At 45.1% G+C, this 25081-nt stretch overlaps 1 protein-coding gene across 3 annotated transcripts; it reads right to left on the bottom strand.

Annotated features, from left to right (window-relative positions):
• Nucleotides 1-11044: 11044 nt before the first annotated feature.
• On the bottom strand, nucleotides 11045-13890 carry LOC123440261 (pentatricopeptide repeat-containing protein At3g58590-like). Of its 3 annotated transcripts, none has more exons than XM_045116839.1 (2): nucleotides 11642-13890; nucleotides 11045-11404 (listed from the first exon to the last, which is right to left on the bottom strand). In XM_045116839.1, exon 1 carries the CDS (start codon nucleotides 13649-13651, stop codon nucleotides 11666-11668), a length of 1986 nt encoding a protein of 661 aa, XP_044972774.1. In that variant the 5' UTR covers nucleotides 13652-13890; the 3' UTR covers nucleotides 11045-11404; nucleotides 11642-11665. The 3 variants fall into 3 exon arrangements, with proteins under 3 accessions (XP_044972774.1, XP_044972772.1, XP_044972773.1); XM_045116837.1 differs by having other exon boundaries at nucleotides 11045-11450; XM_045116838.1 differs by having other exon boundaries at nucleotides 11045-11521.
• Nucleotides 13891-25081: the final 11191 nt, after the last annotated feature.

A 25081-nucleotide genomic window follows, 5' to 3' on the forward strand; every position in this document is an offset into this window, starting at 1 on the left:
ATGAACCACCAACCAGAAAAGGTTCATCAAATGAGGATGTTTCCAATCAACACCCTTCATAGATATAATGGAGCGAACAAAAGAGGTGAAGTGGTGTCAGACTCTGCTAACTGAAGAACAAGAACAGGGTCGAATTTCACTCGAACTAGCCACTTTACTCGGCAAATCGGGGGGGAATTAAGAGGTTCGAGTACAAAGTAGCCGGCCAGGAACACTGGCGGCGCAATGGGGTAAACCCTAGCAAAAAGATGAGCTCAAAACGAGCCTGATCCGTGGCTTATATAGCCTTACAAAGGTGGAACGAAAGGAAAAGCAAAAAGTAGTAGAAGAAGAAAGGTGGCGTGCCGGATTAGCGACAGGGACGCCCGGCACGCGGATCGCCGTCCGATCGAGCATCCACGGTAGCCGCCGACTCCCTTAAAGCGAAGCGGTATGGAGTCTTCTCGCGCGTTGGATCTTGGATGGAGGACTCATGTTGCTTCGCGCCAACATCACTGTTCAAATACACGGCTGATCACCTTGCTGGGTCCTGACAATTCCCCCCCCCCCCCCCAGTAACTTCAGACCTGTCCTCAGGGCTGGAATGCCGGGAATAATTTTTGGATAAAAGAGCCATCCTCCCAGGTGGCATCCTGTTCAGCAAGGTAGGTCCACTTAATGAGCCATCTGACCACTGGAATTTGAATATCTCCCTGCACCCTAGGAATGAGTTTTCTTTCCAGTATCTTCTGAGGTTCCAATAAGATGGTTCCATCTATATGGAGTAGAGGGAGGTGAGGGTTGGGTATGGCCTGTGGGCCCAGGTGCTTTTTAAGTTGGCTGACATGGAATGTAGGGTGAAGCTTGCAATGATCAGGCAACAACAGTTTGTAAGCTACAGGCCCCACTTTCTGGATAATTCTGAAGGGTCCATAGTACTTGGAATGTAGCTTAAGGCATCTATGCAAGCTTAGGGTGGTGTGCCTGTAAGGTTGGAGCTTCAGATAGACCATGTCTCCCACTTCCAGTGTTCTTTCAGATCTCTTTCTGTCAGCATAGAGCTTCATCCTTTGCTGTGCCTTGAGAAGGTTACCCTTGATCTGAGCTACCAGTTGTTCTGCATTTAGGATGGAGGAGAATTCCTGAACCATGTCAGCAGGATAAAGAGCAGCTTCAGAAAGCATGTTAGGTGGTCTGTTGTACAAAGTTTGGAAAGGTGTGAGCTGGAGTGATGTATGGTAACTAGTGTTATACCACCACTCAGCTAGGGGAAGCCATTGCATCCACTTTTGAGGTTGGAGGAAAGCGATGCATCTTAAGTAGTTCTCCAGACATTGATTAACCCTCTCTGTTTGACCATCAGACTGAGGGTGGTAGGAAGTGCTCATGTGCAGTTTGATGCCAAGTTTCTTGAACAGTTCTTGCCAGAGGTTGCTGGTGAAGATTCTATCTCTGTCAGTGACAATAACTGAAGGGAGTCCATGCAACTTGAATATATTTTCAGTAAAGGCTCTTGCAACTGTACTGACAATAATGGGGTGTTTCATTGGAATAAAGTGACTGTACTTGGTGAATCTGTCCACCACTACAAGAATCATGTCCTTTGCTTGGGAGGTAGGGATACCTTCAATGAAATCCATGCTAATGTGACACCAAGCAAAGTCAGGAACTGGGAGGGGCTGCAGTAATCCTGGGTACTTGCAATGCTCAGGTTTGTTGATCTGGCAAGTTGGGCACTGTTTGATGAATTCCACAATAAATTTCTTCATGCCTGGCCAGTGGAAAAGGAGTTTCATTCTTTGGTAAGTTGCTCTGTGTCCAGAGTGGCCCCCTAGTTCAGAGTTGTGCATTGCTGATACTAGTTTGGTTCTAAGGGCATTGTCCAAACCAATGACAAATCTGTTTTTGTATCTCAACAGTCCTTGTTGCAAGGTAAAGTTAGGGACAAAAGTTGCAGAGATGGCCAGTTGAGCTAGGAGATCTTTGCACTTTTGGTCCTGAGCATAACTAGCAACAACCTCAGTTAACCAGCTGGGCTAAGCTTGGCTAGCAATTAATGAGTGTAATCTATATTGGACTCTGGATAATGCATCAACAACTTTGTTGTTCTTCCCTTGCTTGTATTCAATTCTGAAATTATATCCCAGCAACTTGATTAATAATTTATGTTGGATCCCCTCTGTTATCTTTTGGTCCTGAATGTATCTCAAGCTTTGCTGGTCAGTTCTGATTACTAGTGCTGATGCAGCAAAGTAACGTTTCCAGTGCTTCAGTGCTGCAATAATTGCTAAAGCTTCTTTATCATAAGTGGACATTGCTGCAGCTTTTGGGCCAATAGTTTTACTGAAGTAAGAGAGTGGTCTACCCTCTTGCATCAACACAGCACCAATGCCATATGCACAAGCATCAGTTTCCAATATAAAAGGCTGAGAAAAGTCTGGAAGTGCTAAGACTGGGGCTTGAGTCATTTTGTGTTTTAGTATGTTAAAAGCCTCCATTTGGTCAGACCCCCACTGGAAATTGTCTTTTCTCAAGGAGTTGAGCAGAGGTTTATAGATAAACCCATAGTGTTGAATAAATCTCCTGTAGTAACCAGTTAGGCCCAAGAAACTTCTTAACTGAGGTACATTCTCAGGTGCTGGCCACTGAATAATGGCTTCAATTTTTGTAGGATCAGTACCAACCCCATCACCCGTGATGACATGACCCAAGTATTCCACTTGTGGTTGAGCAAAAGAGCACTTGCTAAGCTTTGCAAACTGATTTGACTGCAGTGCTTCTAGAACAAGTTTGAGATGTTGCAGGTGTTCCTTCATATTTCTGCTATAGACCAGGATATCACCAAAGAAGACCAATACAAACTTTCTTAGGTAAGGGGCTAAGATAGTGTTCATGAGGAGCTGGAATGTGGCAGGAGCATTGGTGAGTCCAAAGGGCATCACCAAGTATTCATAGTGTCCACAGTGTGTGCTAAAAGCAGTTTTCTCAATGTCACCCTCTTTCATTCTGATTTGGTGATAACCACTTCTCAGATCCAACTTGGAGAAGACTGTTGCACCTTTCAGTTCATCCAAGAGATCTTCAATAACAGGGATGGGATATTTGTTTTTCACAGTCTGCTCATTCACTTTTCTGAAATCATTGACCAGCCTCCATGTCATGTCCTTTTTCACCAAAAGTGCAGGGGAAGAATAAGGACTGTTACTGTCCGTGATAACTTTAGACTTGATCATCTCTTGTACTATGTTTTCCATTGCATCTTTCTGGTGGTGAGGCAATCTATAAGGTCTCTGGTTAATGACCTTAGCTTGGGGGGTGAATGTGATAACATGATCAATAGCCCTTTTGGGGGGTAAAGTTGTTGGTGTGCTAAAAACAGGGGAATATTCATTGAGAATCTTCTGTATTGGTTCAGGCACAGTTAGATCCACATGTTCTTTCACTATAATTCTGTGAAGCAAAAGAACAGCTCCACACACAGGTTCACTGGGAATAGTTTCATTGGGAAGAATTTCTTGAACTGGTACAGTGGGTAGACTCTCATCTTGGAATATTTTGTTTTCACCTCCAGGTAATGTGACTATGACATGCATCTCATCAAAGTCAAGTTCCACAGGACTAAATGCAGCCATCCAATCAGCCCCTAGGATTACATCATAACCCTGTAGTTGCAACACTCTGAAATCTGTGGAGAAGTTAGTTCCTTGAAGAGAAAAGGGGCAGTTAAGTGCAATGAACTCTGACCAGAGTGTAGCACCATTAGCCACAATCACTTGTCTCCTCTTGGTTGGGGTTATAGCACATTTTGCTTTCTAAGCTAAAGATGGTGTGATGAATGTAGCAGTGCTACCACTGTCAATGAGGGCTGTGGCAGGGATATTTCCTAACAGGACAGTCACAGTGAAGCTCAGTTTCCTAGTAGCTCTCATTCCCATCAAGGCATGCATTGATATTTGTAATGGAGGGTCATCACTATCCATAGGAGGTGGAGTGTCAGCATCACCACTTTCAGCAGTATAATATACTAACTCTGCATCCTCAGGGTAACTCTCTTGTAGTGCCTGTATTTGGATTTGATTTGCTAGTTTACAGACCTTTTTGTGCCTTGGGAACCATGGGTCCTTGCACTTATAGCAAATGCCCTTCAACCTTGCTTGTTGAATAACAGTGGCAGTGGAATTGGGAGGTTGTTTTCCAGGGTCAAACTAAATTTGCCTTTTGACAGTGTGACTGAAGAATGGTTGTTGTACTTTCTTAGCTGGCTGAGATTGCTCCATTCTTCTAGCTAGCCAAATAGCTTTGTGTAAGTCAGGAGGTTCATGACATTGGACATGATGTTGAATGTTGTGAGACAGGCCAGCAATGAAGCTTGTTTTGTAGTACTCCTGGGGCAATGCTGGGTTATCCCTTCTGATTAGGTTCATGGATTTCTCAAACTGTAGTACATAGTCATTGACAGTTCCAGTCTGGGTAAGGGCATGAAATGTTCTGACATTGTCACAAACTGAAGTTTCAGAGAACCTGTCACCTATCAGTCTGCAGAACCTGTACCAAGGCAAAGTATTAGCAATGATACCTGTGCCTCTCCACCACTCAATTGCAGGTCATGTCAAGTAAGTTACAGCAATTTCAGTCTTTTGTTCCAGGGGAGTTCTGGCAACTTAAAAATACATTTCAATTGTCTGAATCCAGGAGTCAGTGTTGGTGCCATCAAATTCAGGGATGTTGTATTTGGCAGGTTTTACCAGAGTGTGCACTCTTCTGATCTCTGGAGACCAGTCTCTGTTTGCAGTGCCAAACCTTCTGTCCAAATGAGCATTTTGTCCCTCACCTTTGTTAGAGTTATAATATAAGTCATGTACCCTTTTGTATTTATCCCAATATATAAGGGGTTTCCTGCATATAGTCCACCACTTGTACATGTATATATAGTGGCCTATGGCCTCATGGGAATACAAGTTGCTTATTCCTAACATGGTATTAGAGCCTTAGGGTTTTTTCTCGCACGCGCAACTCGTGCTCCGATCCAATCTCGTCTCCGCGCAGTCGCCTTCCGTCTCGCTGCTGGTTCCCGTCGCGCTCAACGTCTCAAGTCAACGCCGGGCTCTTGGCTCCTGGAATCTCGCTTCGCTCCTGGCCGAAGTCGTTCTGGGTGCCTGTCCGGGTCGTTCCCCATCGCTTACTCCCGTCGCCCTGCTGGTCCCCGTCGCCCTGCTGGTCCCCGTCGCCCTGCTGGTTCTCGTCCTCACCAGCTCGAGGCGCGGCCGCCTGCATCCCGTCCCCGTCGCCTACTCCCACCAGATCGAGGCGAGGCGCTCTGGTTCCCGCCGCCTCTGCTGATTCCCGTCGCCACTAGATCGAGGCGAGGCGCTCTGGTTCCTGTCGCCTCTGCTGATCCCCATCGCCACCAGATCGAGGCGCGGCAGTTAGCTGGTTCCCGTCGCCTCTACTGGTTCCCGTTCCCCTGATGGTTCTGTCACCACTAGATCGAGGCGCGGGCCTGCTAATTCCCGTCACCACCAGATCGAGGCGAGGCCGTGTGCTGGTTCCCGTCGCCTCTGCTGGTTCTCGTTCCCCTGCTGGTTCCCGTCACCGGCTACGTTGCTGTTCCTCGTTGTCCAGTGATCTTTGATGGCACTAACTACACCGAGTTCATTGGCTTCATGCGCATTCACATGCGTGGCATCCGCCTATGGGGTTTTCTTTCCGGCGAGGTCTGTTGTCCGCCATGTCCGGTTCCTCCCGTGGCTCCCACTCCGCCGACCCCATCGGCTCTTCCTGCGGATGCTTCTCAGGCCGCAAAGGATGCGACTAAGCTTGCTGATGAGGCCGCTGTGAGTGCTTATGATGAGAAGGTCTTGGCTTATGAGGAGGCTCTTCAGGTGTACCATGATGCTCTGTCCGTTTACACCCAGTGGCTTAATGATGATGCTCGTGCTGCCGCTGTTCTCACTGCTAGTGTTCTGCCTGAGTTTGCTTCTGAGTTTCTGGGCCTTCCTACTGTATTTGAGATGTGGACCCACCTTCGTCAGCGCTATGAGCCCTCTGGTGATGCCCCTCTGGTGATGCCTTATACCTCTCTGTGGTCCGTCAGGAGCATGCTCTTCAGCAGGGTGACTCTACTGTTGATGACTTCTATGCACAGAGTTCTGCTATCTGGCGCCAGCTTGATTCTCTCCGCAGTGCTGGTTGTCGTACTTGCCCCTGTTGCCAGGCTGTCCAGGCCGACTTGGAGTTTCATCGCGTCTACGAGTTCCTGTCTCGGCTCCGTAAGGAATTTGAGCCCCGGCGTGCTCAGTTGTTTGCTCGTGGCCGTATTTCTCTCATGGAGGCGCTTTCTGAGATTCGTGCTGAGGAGACTCGCTTACGTGGTGCTGGTTTGCTGGAGGTTCCCTCGGTGCTCGCTGCTCGGACTTTTTCTACGCCACCTGCTGCACCGACCCCTTCTCGCTCGAGTGCTCCGCCGCTCTTGCCCACTCCTTCTGGCGGCTCAGGTCGCCCCCGTCCACATTGTAACTACTGCAACAATGATGGTCATATTGAGTCCCACTGCTACACGAAGAAGAAACACTTGCGCAAGGCGCGGTCATCATCTACAGCGACTTCGTCATCTACCTCGACAGTTTCAGCCATCGCTTTGACTGAGCAGGATATTCTGAGACTCAAGCGTCTGCTCGCTGCTTCAGGTTCTTCCTCAACGGGTACTGCTGGTTCTATGACTGAGGCTTCCCGCACTGAGCAACCACCTTCTACACAGTCAGGTACATCCCCATGGGTTCTGGACTCTGGAGCTTCCTTTCATATGACTTCTAATTCTTCCACTCTGTCCTCTCTTCGATCGCTTGATTCTCCTGTTCATGTCCTCACCGCTGATGGTACTCCCCTTCCTGTCGTTAGTAGAGGCACTCTTACCACTCCTTCTTATTCTGTTCCTGATGTTGCTCATGTTCCTTGACTTACCATGAATTTGTTTTCCGCTGGTCAACTTGCTGATTCTGGTTGTCGTGTCATCCTTGACCTTGACTCTTGTTCTGTCTAGGACCGTCGCACGCACACTCTGGTTGGGGCTGGTCCTCGCCGCCGTGATTCTGAGGGTCTTTGGGAGTTGGACTGGCTTCATGTTCCTTCCGCTGCCCACTCTATCGCCAGTTCTTCCGCTTTGGTCGCCTCGGCTACTGGTTCTTTCCAGCAGTGGCATCATCGACTTGGTCATTTGTGTGGTTCTCGTTTGTCGTCGTTAGTTCGTCGAGGTCTTCTGGGGTCTGTCTCAGGAGATGCCTCCTTAGAGTGTCAGGGTTGTCGTCTTGGCAAGCAGATTCAGTTACCATATCCACATAGTGAGTCAGTGTCTAAGCGTCCTTTTGATTTAGTCCATTCCGATGTATGGGGTCCGGCTCCCTTCGCTTCGAAAGGGGGTCATAAATACTATATTATTTTCATAGATGACTTCTCTCGTTACACATGGCTTTATTTCATGACTTCTCGTAGTGAGGTGTTGTCCATTTATAAGCGTTTTGCTGCCATGGTTCATACTCAGTTCTCTTCTCCCATTCGTGTGTTTCGTGCTGACTCCGCTGGCGAGTATATCTCTAAGATGTTGCGTGGTGTTCTTGCTGAGCAAGGGACTCTCTCTCAATTCTCTTGTCCTGGTGCTCATGCTCAGAATGGCGTGGCTGAGCGCAAGCATCGTCATCTTCTTGAGACGGCTCGTGCATTGATGATTGTTGCCTCTCTCCCGCCTCATTTTTGGGTTGAGGCCGTCTCCACCTCCACCTATCTCATCAATTTCCAGCCTTCCGCTGCTCTACAGGGTGGTGTTCCTTTCGAGCATCTTTTTGATCGTTCTCCTGATTATTCGATGCTTCGCTTGTTTGGTTGTGTTTGCTATGTTCTTCTTGCCCCCCGCGAACGCACCAAACTGACCGCTCAGTCTGTTGAGTGTGTCTTCTTAGGCTATAGTGATGAGCATAAGGGCTATCGTTGTTGGGATCCTATCGGTCGTCGGATGCGTATCTCTCGGGATGTGACTTTCGATGAGTCTCGTCCCTTCTATCCACGCCCATCTTCCTCGACCTTTTTAGTGGAGGATGTCTCTTTTCTCACTTTTCCTGACACACCTATCACACCTGTCGAGCCTTTGCCTATTCGTTCCGCTCCCTCTGCTTCTCCACCTCTAGTCGATTTGTCGCCACCATCTTCCACGGTCTCCTCGTCTAGCATGTCACCGGAGTCTACACCTTCCTCTCCGGTGACTTCTTCGTCGTCACTCCCCGATTCTACCTTGGCGATTCCTCCTTCCATTGTTCCATCTTTTCCTCAGTGTTACACTCGTCGTTCACGTTCTGTGGATGCCTCTGTGGATGTGTCGTCATCCTCATCTCAGCCTACTTATGGTTTGCGTTCTCGTCCTCCTCCGCCTGTTGATCGCTTTGGATTTTTCACCGCTGGTGCTGCTATTCTTGAGCCGACTACTTATCATCAGGCTGTTGTTCATCCTGAATGGCAGTTTGCGATGGCAGAGGAGATTGCTGCTCTTGAACGCACTGGTACGTGGGATCTTGTTTCTCTTCCTCCCGGAGTTCGTCCCATCACTTGTAAGTGGGTCTACAAGGTTAAGACTCGCTCTGATGGTTCTCTTGAGCGTCACAAAGCTCGTCTTGTGGCTCGTGGTTTTCAGCAGGAGCATGGTCGTGATTATTACGAGACTTTTGCTCCTGTGGCTCATATGACCACTGTTCGTACACTTCTTGCCGTGGCCTCTACACGCCACTGGTCTATCTCTCAGCTTGATGTTAAGAATGCTTTTCTTAATGGTGAGCTGCGTGAGGAGGTGTACATGCAGCCACCACCTGGGTATTCTGTTCCTGATGGCATGGTATGTCGTCTTCGTCGCTCTCTCTATGGCCTTAAGCAAGCCCCCCGTGCCTGGTTTGAGCGTTTTGCCTCTGTGGTGACTGCCGCTGGTTTTTCACCCAGTGTTCATGATCGAGCATTATTTATTCACCTTTCTCCTCGTGGTCGGACTCTTCTTCTTCTCTATGTTGATGATATGGTCATCACTGGGGATGACCCCGAGTATATTGCCTTTGTCAAGGCCCGTCTTAGTGAGCAGTTCCTTATGTCTGATCTTGGACCTCTTCGCTACTTTCTTGGGATTGAAGTTTCTTCTACCTCTGATGGCTTCTTTATATCCCAGGAAAAGTATATCCAGGATCTTCTTGCTCGTGCTGCTCTTACTGATGAGCGCATTGTTGAGACTCCTATGGAGCTCAATGTTCACCTATGCGCTACTGATGGTGATCCCCTGCCTGACCCGACGCGTTATCATCATCTTGTTGGCAGTCTTGTTTACCTGGCTGTCACTCGTCCGGATATCTCTTATCCGGTTCATATTCTGAGTCAGTTCGTCTCTGCTCCCACATCGGTTCACTATAGTCATCTCCTCCGTGTTCTCCGATATCTTCGGGGCACGATCTCTCACCGTCTATTCTTTCCTTGCTCCAGTTCTTTAAAGCTTCAGGCCTATTCGGATGCTACCTGGGCTAGTGATCCTTCAGATCACCGTTCACTTTCTGCTTACTGTGTTTTTCTTGGTGGTTCTCTCATTGCCTGGAAGACGAAGAAACAGATTGCAGTTTCCCGTTCGAGTGCAGAGGCTGAGTTGCGAGCGATGGCTCTTTTGATGGCAGAGGTGACTTCGTTACGGTGGTTACTTCAGGATTTTGGTGTTTCTGTCACTACACCGACTCTACTCTTATGTGACAGTACAGGTGCTATTAGCATTGCGCGCGACCCTGTGAAGCATGAGCTCACCAAGCATATTGGCGTTGATGCTTTCTATGTGCGCGCTGCTGTGCAGGATCAGGTTATTGCTCTTCAGTATGTGCCTTCCGAGTTACAGTTGGCGGATTTCCTGACGAAGGCCCAGACTAGAGCACAACATGGCTTTTATCTCTCCAAACTCAGTGTTGTTCATCCACCATGAGTTTGAGGGGGGTGTTAGAGTTATAATATAAGTCATGTACCCTTTTGTATTTATCCCAATATATAAGGGGTTTCCTGCATATAGTCCACCACCTGTACATGTATATATACTGGCCTATGGCCTCATGGGAATACAAGTTGCTTATTCCTAACAACCTTGATCCTGCTCCAAGTTAGTAACTTGCTGGCCAGGGGGCACTTGGTGAGCAACCACTGGGTTCTTAGCTTCAGTAGTGGCATGCTTGTTGTCTGCAAAATGGGGATGTCTGTAGGGTAATTTGAGTGTACCATCAAGGTTTAATTCCTTTCCAGAATTCTTGTCCACCAAGGTTGCAGAACCCACAGTTACAGGGGATTGTTGAGCATCTCGGAACTTGTTTAGAGGGCCTTGTGGTGTATGAGCAATAACACTGGCTTGAGGAACATCTTGAGGGTTGGGCTGCACCTCTCTTAGTTTAGGAAACCCAGAGATAAAAGTAGACAATGTGCCCTGCAAGTCACCCAAAGATTTCTGCAAGTTGTGGAAGTTGCCATGCACATAGTCCATGAACTCATCAAACTCCACTCTGTCCTGTTCCCTATTTTTCTGCAGAAGTTGGACAACGAGTTGGAGGGAGGTAAACTCCAACTGATCAATGGAGGTGGAGTCTGCGGGGGCAACCACCTTAGCCATGAGAGGAGCAGAGAGGGTTCTGACAGAGTGTCTAAAACCCCACTGAAACTAGACAACACAAGAGAGGAATTTTACCACAGCCGCAGCTGCAACCCGAACTGGTGTTGTTAGTTCTGCCGCCGCCAACACCGCCGCCGTCGCCGCGCCACCAAGTACACCGGATCCGGGAGGGTGGTGGGATTTTACTACGCAAGCAATGAGCTTTTGCAACCACTAACCTGACCAGATCTGTACCGAATGATCGCCGCCACCGTCAGCTAACCGCCGCCTGGATCGGGAGGGAGGGAGGATTTTCCCTGCTCTTCCCCCAATTCACGCCACCGGAAGATCTAGAACTTCTCTGAGGAAGGACTGGCTCTGAATACCATTGTCAGACTCTGCTAACTGAAGAACAAGAACATGGTCGAATTTCACTCGAACTAGCCACTTTACTCGGCAAATCGGGGAGGAATTAAGAGGTTCGAGTACAAAGTAGTCGGCCAGGAACACTGGCGGCGCAATGGGGTAAACCCTAGCAAAAAGATGAGCTCAAAACGAGCCTGATCCGTGGCTTATATAGCCTTACAAAGGTGGAACGAAAGGAAAAGCAAAAAGTAGTAGAAGAAGAAAGGTGGCGTGCCGGATTAGCGACAGGGACGCCCGGCACGCGGATCGCCGTCCGATCGAGCATCCACGGTAGCCGCCGACTCCCTTAAAGCGAAGGGGTATGGAGTCTTCTCGCGCGTTGGATCTTGGATGGAGGGCTCCTGTTGCTTCGCGCCAACATCACTGTTCAAATACACGGCTGATCACCTTGCTGAGTCCTGACAAGTGGCTGATAAAGGTGTCCAGTAATCACATATCCTCCATTACTAGGTTGTTCAAACATATGATTTAAATGACAACCTACATTATGTTGTAACAATATCAACACTATGTGCAACCAAAATTCATTTGATATCTAGCATAATCCAAATATTAATTTGGCAACAACCATTTCCTGAATTCATGTGAGAAAACACCCACCTCTATTGTTTACCAAGATCATCACTAGCTAAACACTTGCGTATCTAGCATGCCATATGTATTGCATCCTTGGAGGAATGTGCGCCAAATAATAGAACTCGGGCGGAAAGGCATGCCTCTAATCACAGAGTCAGCTTGCTTTAGATGACCACACTTGCATAGCATGTCCACCACACAAATGTAATGCTCCATCCCAGCTTCAGTTGAGTAATCAGCTTCCATACGTTTGAATATCTCCATTCCCTCCTGCACAAGTCCTCCATGTCTACAAGCTGAAAGGACTGCCAGAATTGCTACTTTGTCAGGTTTGACAGCAGCCTCTTCCATAGCTTTAAACCATGCCAGGGCCTTACGAGAAAAACCGTTAAGTGCAAGGCCTGAAATCACAGCTGTCCATGAGATTACGTTCCTATCTTCCATTTCCTCAAAGGCTTTCAGACAGTCTTCAATTCTACCACATTTAGCATACATATCTAGCAACATATTATTAGTACGAGTGTCTGAGCACCCATAACTGGTCTTGATGATTACCCCATGCACCAGCCTACCAAGAACAAGGCTGTTAACTTTTGTACAAATACTCAGCAAGCTCACAGCTACATAGTTATCAAAATGATGCCCCAAAATTCTCATCTGTCTGAAAAGTCCAAAAGCTTCAGTATAATCACCATTCCGTGAACAAGCAGTAATAAGTATGCTCCATGATATATTATCACTAGTTTGCTGATGTAAGAGTAGCTCCTTGGTCTCTTGGTACATGTGAGCTCTATTATATGCCCCAGCTAAAACATTCATGGATACATTACAGGAGTCAGGATCCAATGTAACTCCATAAGCCAGGGCGTCAGAAACAAAGCCATGTGAGACATAGGAAGATATAATAGCACTTGAAACATAGTCATTACCGTCATAACCCAGTTTTGTGACCAATGCGTGAATCTGATGCACATCCAACAGTGATAGATCCTTGAGCAAGGAAGAAAAGGTAAATTCATTTGGGCTAATCCCTGATCGCAGCATATCTCTCAGAATCATAAACAGAGTTGGAAAATCACCATCTGACTTGATAGAAAGCAGAGCATTCCAACTTGCAGTGCTCTTATGAGGAACCTCTTCAAGTACTTTAAGAGCGTCCCTCCTACCAACACATTTGTTGTAGAAATCGACCAGTGAAGTACTCACAAATACTGTAGTATTGAGGTTATGCTTGATAGATTTGGCGTGAACAGACTTCCCATGCTCCTGTGCATTTATACTGGTGCATGCGTAAAGAACACTGGAAAATGTAGTTTCATCTGGAGAAACACTCTGACCATACATTGCTGAGAAAAGCTCAAAAGCTCTCCTTGGGAAGTTACTCCTAGCAAAAGCAGTGATCATTGTATTCCACGAAACCACATCTCTGAACATCAAACCATTAAATAGCTTCTCTGCCGCGCACACTGTGCCACAAGCACAGTAACAATTCAGCAACGAGTTGGCAACTGCCGAGAAGGAATCCGTTGCAGTTTTGATGGTAAGCCCATGAACCAGGCCCGGGGACACAAGCGCAGGCAAGACCGCAACGAGAGAGCCTTCAGACAAGCCATCGCAGCTCCTCACGAGTTCCCTGAACCAAAACACGGCGTCCTCGTCACGCCCATGCTGCGCGAACGAAGAGACGAGACAGTTCCAGGTGACGACGCTCCGCGCAGGCATTTCCCCGAACAGGTCGAGCGCCTCGCCGAACCGACCGTACCGCGCAAAGAACCCCAGCAGCGCCGTCCCGGAGTACGGGTCGCTGTGGAGCAGGCCGCGCTTGAGGATGTGCGGGTGCAGCTGCGCGGCGCGGCGGGGGCACGCGGAGGGCGAGGAGAGGATCGGCGCGAAGGTGAACGCGGTCGGGGCGACGCCCGCGGCGAGCATGCGTGCGAGCAGCGAGAAGGCGTCGGCCGCGCGGCCGGCGCGCGCGCGGGAGGCGATGAGGGAGTTGAAGAGGGAAGGGGGGAGCGGCGGTTCTGGGTTCGGCATTCCGTCGTGCGGGAGGTGGGCATGGCGTGAGGCGAGCAGAGGACCGATCGACCGAGGCCGTCGGGTCGGGCGGGAGTCGGGAGAACGGGCGGGAGGGAGTCGATGGTGAATGCGAGCTGCGTTGGCGCGGAGGGGGCTCAACTGTGGTTGGCTGGAGTGGAACAAGGTGGTGGAAGTTGGCCTCTCCGGCTACGGCCGCCGGAGAATGTTAGGGCAAGGCAAGAGCGCGGGAGTGGAGAACCGTCCGAAAATGCTAGTATTTGACGCTTAAGGCGCCAAATATAACTCTGTTCGAACGCAGCACATCTATACCGGGGCCAGCCCATATAATCCTTAGGAACCCGATTTCAGCTCGGGTTTCTCTGATTTTTGGGGCCAGTTTTGTTCGTTTTTTTGTTTTTTTAATTGTATATTTTTTGTTCCTTAGAACACAAGTTAATATTAGGAAGAAAATTAATTGCATGTTGATATCAAATAAGATATTAATTATGCGTTAATACGTGGATAGTTTAGACATTGATATCTCTAACTGATATGATATGATTGCACGCTAAACATATTGAGCGCTCTCCGTTGAAGCAATATAGATTGTTGGTGATAGAGCATATCTCTCCATATATGGTTTTGGTAATTGATGACAATTTTTATGGACTAATGATTGCCTTAAGTTATATTTATAGGATTTGTCCATCGACACTTCTTAAAGTCCATCTGTCGGGTTCAAGGAGTTTATATGATGACCAAGGTGGTATTCAAGATATTATCCAAAGAATGGTCATAGAGACTCAAGGTTGATCAAGATCGTCAGATAAAGAGTAAATGAAGATGATCAACACACAAAGCGTACAAGATGTACCGTGAGGGATCAAGTGATCCCATGGTATGGTAAGCATTGTTTATTATGTATTTTTGTACTAACCCATGGTCTTCGTGAGAGTTCTATGTGGGGTTAGGTGTGTTTCCATGGGCTTGCGTCAAGAGAAAGATCTCATGCAACCCATGGAGGATGACGTAAAGTGGTGGAGGATGGTGGCAATGGACTTGTGAAGATATGCTGAAGAGAGGCTCACCCATAGTGTGTATGGAGGAGCAATCAACTAGTCTTCATCAAGCCGACGCAATCAAGAAAGGTGGACCATCTTGAGGAAGCCAAGATCATCGTCATCTAGCTCAAGAGGACGAGGTGCAAGGTATAGGTTTGCCCTTGATAGGTTTTCTGTTTTAGGATAGATTGTCGTACTATCAAGGGGGGCTCTCAAGTGAGTAGCTTGATCGTATCGTTCGTTGAGAGCTCAAACCATTTGCATCCTTGCATCATACTTCTCGGTTCTTGTTTGGTGTTTCTCTTTGTGAGTTTTATATATTATGGTCATCTTCATGACAAGCTCGAGTTCATCGAAAATGGAGTCCATATGCATCTTCTATGATGTTTTCGATGTTGGGAGTTTTTACCGGTCTTATTTGAAGAAGGGTTCTCACCATTTTCTTATGAGACTTTACTCACTTGCTTCTTATTGATATTTCTATCAAGATTGTGTTAGCCCATGTCGTTAGCTTTCCAACAAACTTGGTTTCGTTGAATTCGGAGTCCGTATGCGAAAGTCAGAGCAGTTTCAATATTCACGGTAGTACCGCTCCTGTAGCGATAGTATCGCCCCCGGTGCGGTAGTAATTTTTTACTACCGCTCCCTAGCGGCAGTACCGCTCCGTCGGACTGTTTTTTGCATCCTTTTTGGCCTCAGCATGGTTGGTGAACCTACCGAGCGGTAGTACCGCTCCCATGAGCGGTAGTACCGCTTTGTGCGGGCTGTGAAGCATAACGGTTGGATTTTTCCCCACCTATAAAAGGGGGTCTTCTTCCCCATTGAACCTTATCTCTTTAGCTCGTGTTCTTCCCCCATTGTTGACCTTCTTCGAGCTTGCTAACTCTCAATCCCTCCAATGAGTCTTTCTAGTTCATGAGGGAAAAGAGAGAGGAGATCTAGATCCACATTTCCACCAATCACTTTCTCCTCTAAGTGAGGGGAACCCCTTGGGTCTAGACCTTGGAGTTCTTCGTGTTCTTCTTCGTTCTTCCTCTCATTTTCCTTCCTAGTATTAGTTGCTTTGGTGGGATTTTGGAGAGAAGGACTTGGTCACTCCGTGTGCCCTTGCCATTACATTAGTTGCATCGGTTTGAGTTCTCCACGGTTATACGTGGAAGTGAAGTTTGAGAAGCTTACTACCTTTGATACTTAGTACCCTAGATATTGTTCTTCGTGGATGCTTTGGCGTCCTAGAAGCTTGGTGGTGTCTCGAAGCTCAATCATTGTTGTGTAAAGATCCGGGCAAGCGTCGGGGTCTCCAATTAGGTTGTGGAGATTGCCCCGAGCAATTTGTACGGGTACCGGTGACCGCCCCCAAAGTTTGCCATTTGTACGGGTTCGGTGACCTCCCTCAAGGTTCCCTTAGTGGAATCACAGCATCTTGCATTGTGCGAGGGCGTGAGGAGATTACGGTGGCCTTAGTGGCATCTTGGGGAGCATTGTGCCTCCACGCCGCTCCAACGGAGATTAGCATCCGCAAGGGTGTGAACTTCGGGATACATCATCGTCTCCGCGTGCCTCGGTTATATCGAACCCTTTACTTATGCACTTTACTTTGTGATAGCCATATTGTTTATTGTCATATATCTTGCTATCACTTAGTTGTTTATCTTGCTTAGCATAAGTTGTTTGTCACACATAGGTGAGCCTAGTTGTTGTAGGTTTTGTGCTTGACAAATTAAACGTTAGTTTTATTTCGTATTTGTTCAAGCCTAAACCGTAATTATTTTGAAGCGCCTATTCACCCCCCCTCTAGGCGACACCCACATCCTTTCAATTGGTATCAGAGCTAGGTCTCTCTTTATTAGGTTTAACCACCTAGAGAGTAAGGATGTTGACTAGGGGTTTAGGATTCTCTGACACTCTTAGTTTCGATGACACAAATTTTGATGTTTGGGTAATTCGCATGCTTAATCACTTTAGGGTCATGGACCCAAACTTGGAGCGAATTGTAGATATGGGTTTTTCTCTTCCAAAGGATTCTAAAAATATATCTTTAGAGGATGAGAAAACCTCTTATCTCAATGCTCAAGCTTCTAATGTGCTTTTTGATGCTTTGAGCAATGCAGTTATATTTCAACTCATGCCATTCCGGGATGCTCATGAGTTGTGGACAAAGCTTCAAGATAAATATGGCATGTCCAAGATTTGTGGGAATGATTGTTCTCCCTCCACCTCCGGTCGTGTGGTCTTCTCAACTTCATCTACTTCACCTACATGTGGATCGCCACAAGGTAATGATATGGTGAGGAGTGGAGATCATTGCAATTATGACAGTGGGCTTATTGTTGATGATCCTTCATCACTATATTATTGCAATGCTTCATCTTTGGGCGTTAACCCTTCAAGCACTCTAAATGTTTTTACATGCTTGTGTTGATAGTCCTTGCATATCATGTAAAAACTGCTTGACTAAATCTCATGATGATATGTTTCCTATATCTTGTTGCCATGATAAAAATGTATCTATTTCCTCGATTTGTTGTGCTAACAATGTAGAGGAAATTCATCACTCCATGGAACAAGATGTGGCCTTGAATGATGCTTCAAGAGATCCTACATCATCATCTATTGTTACTCACTTTTGCCTTATGGCTAAGGCTTCAAAGGTATCTCCTATTTTGAATCCCAATATATCTCATGATGATGATGTTGATGATAATGGGGATGAGGATAATGATGAAGAGATTGATAATATTGCATCCTTAAAAATTAAGGGTGAAATGATTTTTAAATCTCTTTATAAGAATAAGCTTGCTTGTTCCAACTTCTTGGAAATCATGTCTATTTCCAGTGAGGGCAAGAAATACATTGAGGAGTTGGAAGCTCATCTTGAGGAGCATGAGGCCACCATTGAGATAATGGAAGGTCATGAGCGTGATTACGCTAATGAGATCGAAGATCTATCTCAAGCTCTTGAAAATGAACAAACCACCAAGGAATCTCTTGAGGAAACCTTTGCTCTAGAATTATATAGATTAAAGGAATCCCATGATAGAGCTCTCGAGGTGGCTAATGATTTTAGAACTAAAAATGATAAGCTTGAAGTTGCACGTGCTAAACTCCTTGAGGACAATGAGCACCTTGAAAATGGCTCAAGGGCTATTAAGAGTTCGCTCATCGAACTCACCGAGTCCCATGCTCAACTTGAAGCTTCATATGCTAAAGAGCTTGACAAGTTGCCTTCTCCTCTTATTGCTAATGTTTATGCTTGTGCTACTAACTCTACTTCTTGTGAAGCATCCATCTTAAAGGAAAATGTTGAGCTAAGGGCTCAACTTGAGTTGCTATCTAGCAATTATGGGAAATTGGAAGAAAGTCATGTAATTCTCACAAGCTCTCATCACGATCTTCTAGCGTCCCATAATGTGCTAAAATTATCTCATGAGGCTATTACTACCAAGGTAACATCAAGTGGGCCTCATGTGGGCAATGGCACTACTTCTAGTCAAAATGCTATATTGCCATGTGCTAGTCCTCGTAATTCTTATACTCATAATGTTGCTACCTCTTGTGATGAATTACTTTCCTTGCCTTGTTGCTCTAACAATGAAGCTTATACTTCCTCTAGTACTTGTGTTGATACTAACTATGTAGAGGAAATCGAAGAGCTCAAGGCCCAATTCACTTCTTTGAATAAAGACTTGGAAAAGAGTCATGAAGGGATGTCCACACTCAAGAATGACTTGTGTGGGCAAAAATCCCCGAATGACAAAGATGGACTTGGATTCAACTCCAACAAGAAGAATAAGTCCAAAAACTTAAAGAAGAAGGGCCAAGAACAAGTCAAGAATTCAGCCAAGATTATTTGCTTCAAGTGCAAAATTGAAGGGCACCATGTTAGATCTTGTCCACTAAAGAAGAAGCCCCAAAGTCACAAGCAACATGGGAAGTGGCCACAAGTTCAATCACATACTCAACTACAAGTTGAAGAAAGGCCTCTTCCCAAGAAGACCCACGCCAACATTCCTCATGTTGAGAAATTAATAGGGAAGAAATTAAAGGGTAGATGTTGCTACTTATGTCGTGAGAAGGGTCACTTTGCTTCTTCTTGCACGAGAGGTAATTTATCCAACCCAATCATTATTGATGATATCTATTCTCTTGGTAAGGATAAGGTTGACAATGTGTTTGCCAAGTTTGTTGGTACTCAAAGTGGTGTCAAGAAAAGTACCATTTGGGTTGCCAAGCCTATTGTGACTAACCTCTTAGGACCCAACGTGGTTGGGGACCAACAAGCTCAAATTTGATTAATAGGTGATTGTGGAGGACATTGGAGACTTGGATACATAATGAATAATTAAGGGGTCTTCATCATTCATATTATCTCAAGCCAAGTCATTTGGATTATCGAGTTTCTATCTTATATCCAATGTGCCTCCTTACGGTAACTTGTACTTAAACTGTTTACATTGTTAGTTACTTGCCCCTTTGCATGTTGTGGTTTTGTACCTTGCATGTGTTTGTATATGTTGTGCTTCCAACTTGCTTATCTTGAGTAATCGAATATGTGTATGTTGGTTTGCACATCATGTACATGTGAGTCTTGTATTGAGCCTTTTTGCATCTTATTTGTATCTTTGTTGGCTCTTGTGAGAGATTAATGGATTATCCCATTGTGGGGGAGTGATGTGCTTTGCACACCTCACAATCCTATAAATGTGTATACATGGGGAATACCACTTAGTATTGATAGTTCAAGATTATCTAGTTTCTATGTGGTATATCTTACTCATGAGAAATTCAAATTCTATATGGTCCATTAATTATCTCTTGTTGATTTTAATTTTCCACTTGTTAATATTGTTGGGTTATCACATTATGGGGGAGTAATATGCTATGTGCATATTACAAGCCTAGAAAATGTGTACATTTGAGGTATTGCCACTTAGTGTTGATATTGTAATTTATCTTGTTCCTAGGTGGCATGTTAGCTCTACAAGTGTCATTTGCTTGCAAATTAGGGGTAAATATGATGTTGGATATATTTACGGTCTACCAATGAGTATTATTTCCAAAATACTTCTTGTCCTTGACAATTGGTATTCCCATCATGTGGTAGAAGTTGCTAATCGTCTTTACATTCGATTTTGTGTTTCGTTTGTCTTCCTTGCCTCTTGTGGATCTATTTTAACATGTCTAGTGTTTTTATATATATAGAGAGAGAAAGTGATGACCCATCTTGTGCATTTTGTATTTAAATGCAAATTCTATATTATGCACATCCCTTGGGGGAGCTATCCTATTTTCTTTAGAACACTCTCTTTATTTGCCCATCATAAGATCTTTTGATCCCCATCAAGTGTGTGTTGATGGGAGGCAAGTCTTGCTCTTTTTGATGCTTTGTGCCATCATGAAAATTTGCCGAGGGTTTGGTTTGTTGGAACCTAGCTCTCTTTTGGAAACTAGATACCTCGTGTTTGTTTTCCTTCAATTGGTATCTTGTTTGCTTTTATTTGGCATGTGTCAATGGATATCTTATTCCTTGAGGTATCTTTTAATTGATATCCTTCAAGTGATAGTTTTTCGTTTGGTATCTTATTATCACTTGATACCTTGTCTTTTGATGTATTATCAACTTTGTGTTGAGTTGATTCTTGAAAGCCTTGAGCATGCATATTTACTATATATAGCTTCTTTTGCTTGTTTTCTTTCTTTGACCCAATATATAGGGGAAACTCCACCTTTTCATAAATTTGCTAAAGTGTGCATGAAATTCAAATTCATATCTATGTGCACATATGTATGTGGAGTTTGTCCTATGTATTGTTGGTTTTCTAACTCTTGGGTCCCAATGAGTTTGGGCACCATTTTCTTTGTTTTGTTGTTCCAGGAACAACTGGAGGTGCGTTGGATGCTCGACTCACCTACAAGAGGAAGGTGTTGAGACCATGTGATTATTGGAGCCAAGTTAGGATGATCAACGAACAACTATCTACTACATCAATCCAATGTTGTTTCGGTAACAAGTATCTACTTCATGCATTCATTTCTTGCAAAGGCCCAAACCTGTGTTTTCTTGGCCAGGTTGCATCATGGCATGAATCTCTTGATTCGTTCTTGTAGTACTTGTCTCCTTTCTCAAAGCATCCGAACGATGATGTCTTATTGCTTGTTGGGATGTATTTGATGTTCGTACGTTGAAAGTTCATATTGTACAATAAGAAAATATTAGGCCATGTGCTATGCTTCCAAGAAAAGATCTTATTGATATATTTATGACTTCCTTTTGGATATCTTGTTTGTTCCTTCTTGTAACCATTTCGTGTGTACATCCTTCTTTGTGGATATATATCATCATGATTGTCTTCTACTTAGAATCTTTTACACATGAGAGAAGTTACATCTCTAATTGATATCCTCTTTTCTTTCACGTCCACCGTTGCATTTCCTTTTTCAGTTTTTGGTGGCTTCGTGAAAGGATTTGTCTTGAGTGCGTATCTTATATTCCTACATCTTGATGCACTCTTTGGCCATGAAGATTATTTTTCCTCATGCTTGTCTTGTTGAGGGTTTTTCCATTTCAATTGGTATCCCTCCTCTTGACAAGTTTCTTATTTCCTCTCTTCACCATGGATTGTCGCAAGCGTTGGTTCTTATTTTGTTTATTAGTAAGCTTGTGAACCCATTTTATAGTGTGTGTGTGTGTGGGAATGGTATGTCTTGCACTTTGTTTCTCATTTCATCAAGACTATGTTGATGAGTAATGCTCATCCTTATCTTAGTCTTCTCAAGTGCTTTGCCATGACTCACACACATTATTTTGCTTGAGCCTATCTTAAGTTGCTTCTTTTACATGTTGCTCAACCATTTGTTTTGTGCAAGTGATATGCTTATTGTCTCATCTATCTTCTTGCACTCGTTGTGTGTTTTTATTAATTTTGGGGGAGCAACGATCCTATTTTGTGCACTTGTATCAAATACAAAAATCTCTTATTAGTGCACAAATCATGGGGAGTTTCTCTAGTTTTGATAAAACACTCCTTTGCCTTTATCATAGTATCTTTTATTCATGTGGGTCGAAGGACCATGTGATTATTTGTTCCATATGGTATCTTTTGATTGCTTGCTTCTATTTTGTATGTCTTTGTGCCATACGATCCTTCTTTTTGCAATCTTTGGGTCCTCAATATAGTTTGTTTTCCTCCAACTACTTATCATTGTATTTGTGTATTTCTTTGCACTCATTTGCTGAGAAGTACACACTTTTTGGAGGACCACCTACTATATTGGCTTTCCAAACTTTTCGTCCATTTTGGCAATCGATGCCAATGGGGGAGAAGTTTAGAGAGTTTACTTTGGATATGTTTAGAGGGTTTTGCTTTTATTGCATAAACATTTACATCTTGCACGCATGCATTATTGCTTTGTATGTGTGCGCTTGGTTATGCTTATTTCCTTATATAAACTCTCTTGAAGTGGTTGTCATCAATTACCAAAATGGGGGAGATTGATAGAGCATATCTCTCCATATGTGGTTTTGGTAATTGATGACAATTCCTATGGACTAATGATTGCCTTAAGTTATATTTATAGGATTTGTCCATAGGCACTTCTTGAAGTCCATATGTCAGGTTCAAGGAGTTTATATGATGACCAAGGTGGTATTCAAGATATTATCCAAATGATGGTCATAGAGACACAAGGTTGATCAAGATCGTCAGATAAAGAGTAAATCAAGATGATCAACACACAAAGCGTACAAGATGTACCGAGAGGGATCAAGTGATCCCATGGTATGGTAAGCATTGTCCATTACGTATTTGTTGTCACATCCCTGGAACCCTAACCAAAGTATAGCATTGTGCTCATATCTTCTTTGCATTGCATCCAAGAAAATTTCAACAAGATCAAAGCAAGTGGTGAAGCAAAACTCAAAAACCCTAGCCACTTCTCAATTTAAAAGAAATTTCAAACTAGTTAAAATCAATGAACCCAAAATGGCCTCAAGAAAAGTTCAACTTTGCTGATAATTCTTGAAAGCAATTAAGCAGTGAAGAAAACTATTTTCATAACCCATTTGGCATTTTATTTAAATGCAAAAAGCTACTCGATTCAAGTTTAAAATTTGAATTCAAAAACTTTAAGTTTTCAAAAATGTTGAAAACTTCAGGAATGGTTGGAAATATTCCAACTATTATTCTCGTGGGTTCAAAATAACTTTATAAACTATTTTGGAGCTGTAATAAATAGCAAATCAAAATAGTTAGTAAATCAGAAAAACAAAACAAATAAGAAAGGCAAAACACCTACCTCACGCTTACCTGGCCCAAGCCCATCTCCCGTGTCATCTTCCTCCTCACCAGTAGGAGCAGGAGGTGGCCGCCGCGACGCCCCGCGCCTCCACGTAGCTCCCTGCCTGCCTGGCCGCCACTTCGCGCTGGCACGCGCGGGGATAACCTCCCCGAGCACGGCCCTATCCATTCCCGCGATCCATTCCTCCCCTCTCCTCTCGGTTGCTCTGTTCCCCTCGGCTGCCATTGACAGGAGCTCGAGCTCGAGATGCCCGTGCCTCTAGCCACAAGATCTCCCCCCCGAGTGCCCCATTCGCTCCGCCTCGACGAGCTGGTCATCCCTGCAGAAGCAGAAGATCCCCCGAGCCCTGCAACGTCCACGGCACCGTCGTCTTCAAGCTTCGGCCGCCGGCGAGCTTCGTTCGATTCGTCGCCCACAGCGCCTCCCCGAGCCGTCTAAGCTTTCCACTCCACTCCCCGTGAGCCTAGCAAGCTTTCCCCCAAGCTTCCCCCTTCGATCTCTTCCTCTAGGCCTAGTTCCACCGAAGCCCGACGAGGACCGCCGTTGTAGCTCGTCGACGGTGCCCCTATGATGACCGGCTGGTCCATCTGAGGCCTGTACCAGCTTTAGCTCATCGCGTAGATGCTTTAGGAGCCCAGCCCCGCGCGATTTGACCTTGCTTTCGATGACCTCGACGATGGCCGAGCTTCGGTCGCCGCCGAGCTCGTCGCCGGCGTCGATTCCGGCCACCCCAGCCCCTAGGGTTTGCTCCATCGCGCGCGCCGTCGAGTGGTCGTTCTCCCTGTGGTCTCCGCCGTGCGTTTGGTCGTCGGAGATGCGTTTTCGAGCCCCTCCGCCGTTCTGGTGGTCGCCGGAGGCTCACCGCCGGCAAGGACAACCTCGCCGCCGATGGATCTCAGCTGGTCTGAGCCACTAACGCGTGGGGCCAGCCTCTGGATGTTTTGGGTTAATAAAAATAAAATTAATTAAACTAATAAGTCACTGACATGTGGGTCCAGTGCTGTTAATTAGCTAATTAAGTTTAAAACTAATCTAAAACTGACCAGAGTCACTGACCAGTGGGTCCCACTGGTCAGGTTTGACTTTCAAGGGCCAGTTGGACCTGCTGACGCAATAAGTAGCTTTTCTGATTTAAAAGAATTCCAGAAAATGTTCAAAACTTCTAAAAATAATAGAAATTAATCTGTAACTCCAATAAAATAATTTATATATGAAAAAGTATCAGAAAAATCCAAGGAATCTGAATATGTCATTTTCAAAAATGTTTGAAAATGTTACTGGACCAAACATGTTGAATAAATGAATAGGTTAAATTTAATAAGTGCTTTGGAGATGGAATTTGAAAATCATCTGAATTCCACTTCAAATTCTATGATCAAACATTGTTCAATCACAACCAACAACTTAACATATCATTCCCATGCATGTTAAAAACAAGTTGATCTGAGCATCAGGTCGAATCAATTAAAATGGTATTCGAGAATACCTCGTTTGAAGTGGTATTTGAATCTGATTCAAATCAACTTCAAACCTAATAAATGATAGCTACATTAGCATACCACCTTGCATCCTCATGCCATGCTCATGCATCATTTTGTTGCATATGATTGTTATTGATTGTTGTCATTTGTTTCGGTAGGCTCCGCTCCTCCGGATTCCACCGAATATCCGACTGACGGATATTGTCCCCCCTCTGAGCAACAAGGCAAGCAACCATTTTGATCATCCCGATAAATCCCATGTTCTTGCTCCTGCACTTACTTATTGCATTAGGCAAGCAACAAGGCAAGCAACAAGGCAAGCAACCAAATTCTCAAATACTTTTGCCACTTTAGTTGAACCCACTTCCTTTGCATGACCTGTCTTTGTCACAGTAAATAGCTGAACCTTACAACCTAGCATACTTGGTAAATGCTTGAGCCATGATGTGCCTTATCCTGCTATGCATGCTATGCTTAGAGTTGTGTGTGGTCTGTCATCTGGGAGATGAACAAAATTGTGAGAATGTGTTCAGTAAGTAAAGGTTGTGTGTTGAACCTGATTTGGTAAAGGTACCGGTGAAAGGCTATGTAGGAGTACAGGGCGGGTT

This window comes from Hordeum vulgare, chromosome 3H (genome assembly GCF_904849725.1).
Source record: "Hordeum vulgare subsp. vulgare chromosome 3H, MorexV3_pseudomolecules_assembly, whole genome shotgun sequence".
NCBI classification, from domain to species: Eukaryota; Viridiplantae; Streptophyta; class Magnoliopsida; order Poales; family Poaceae; genus Hordeum; species Hordeum vulgare.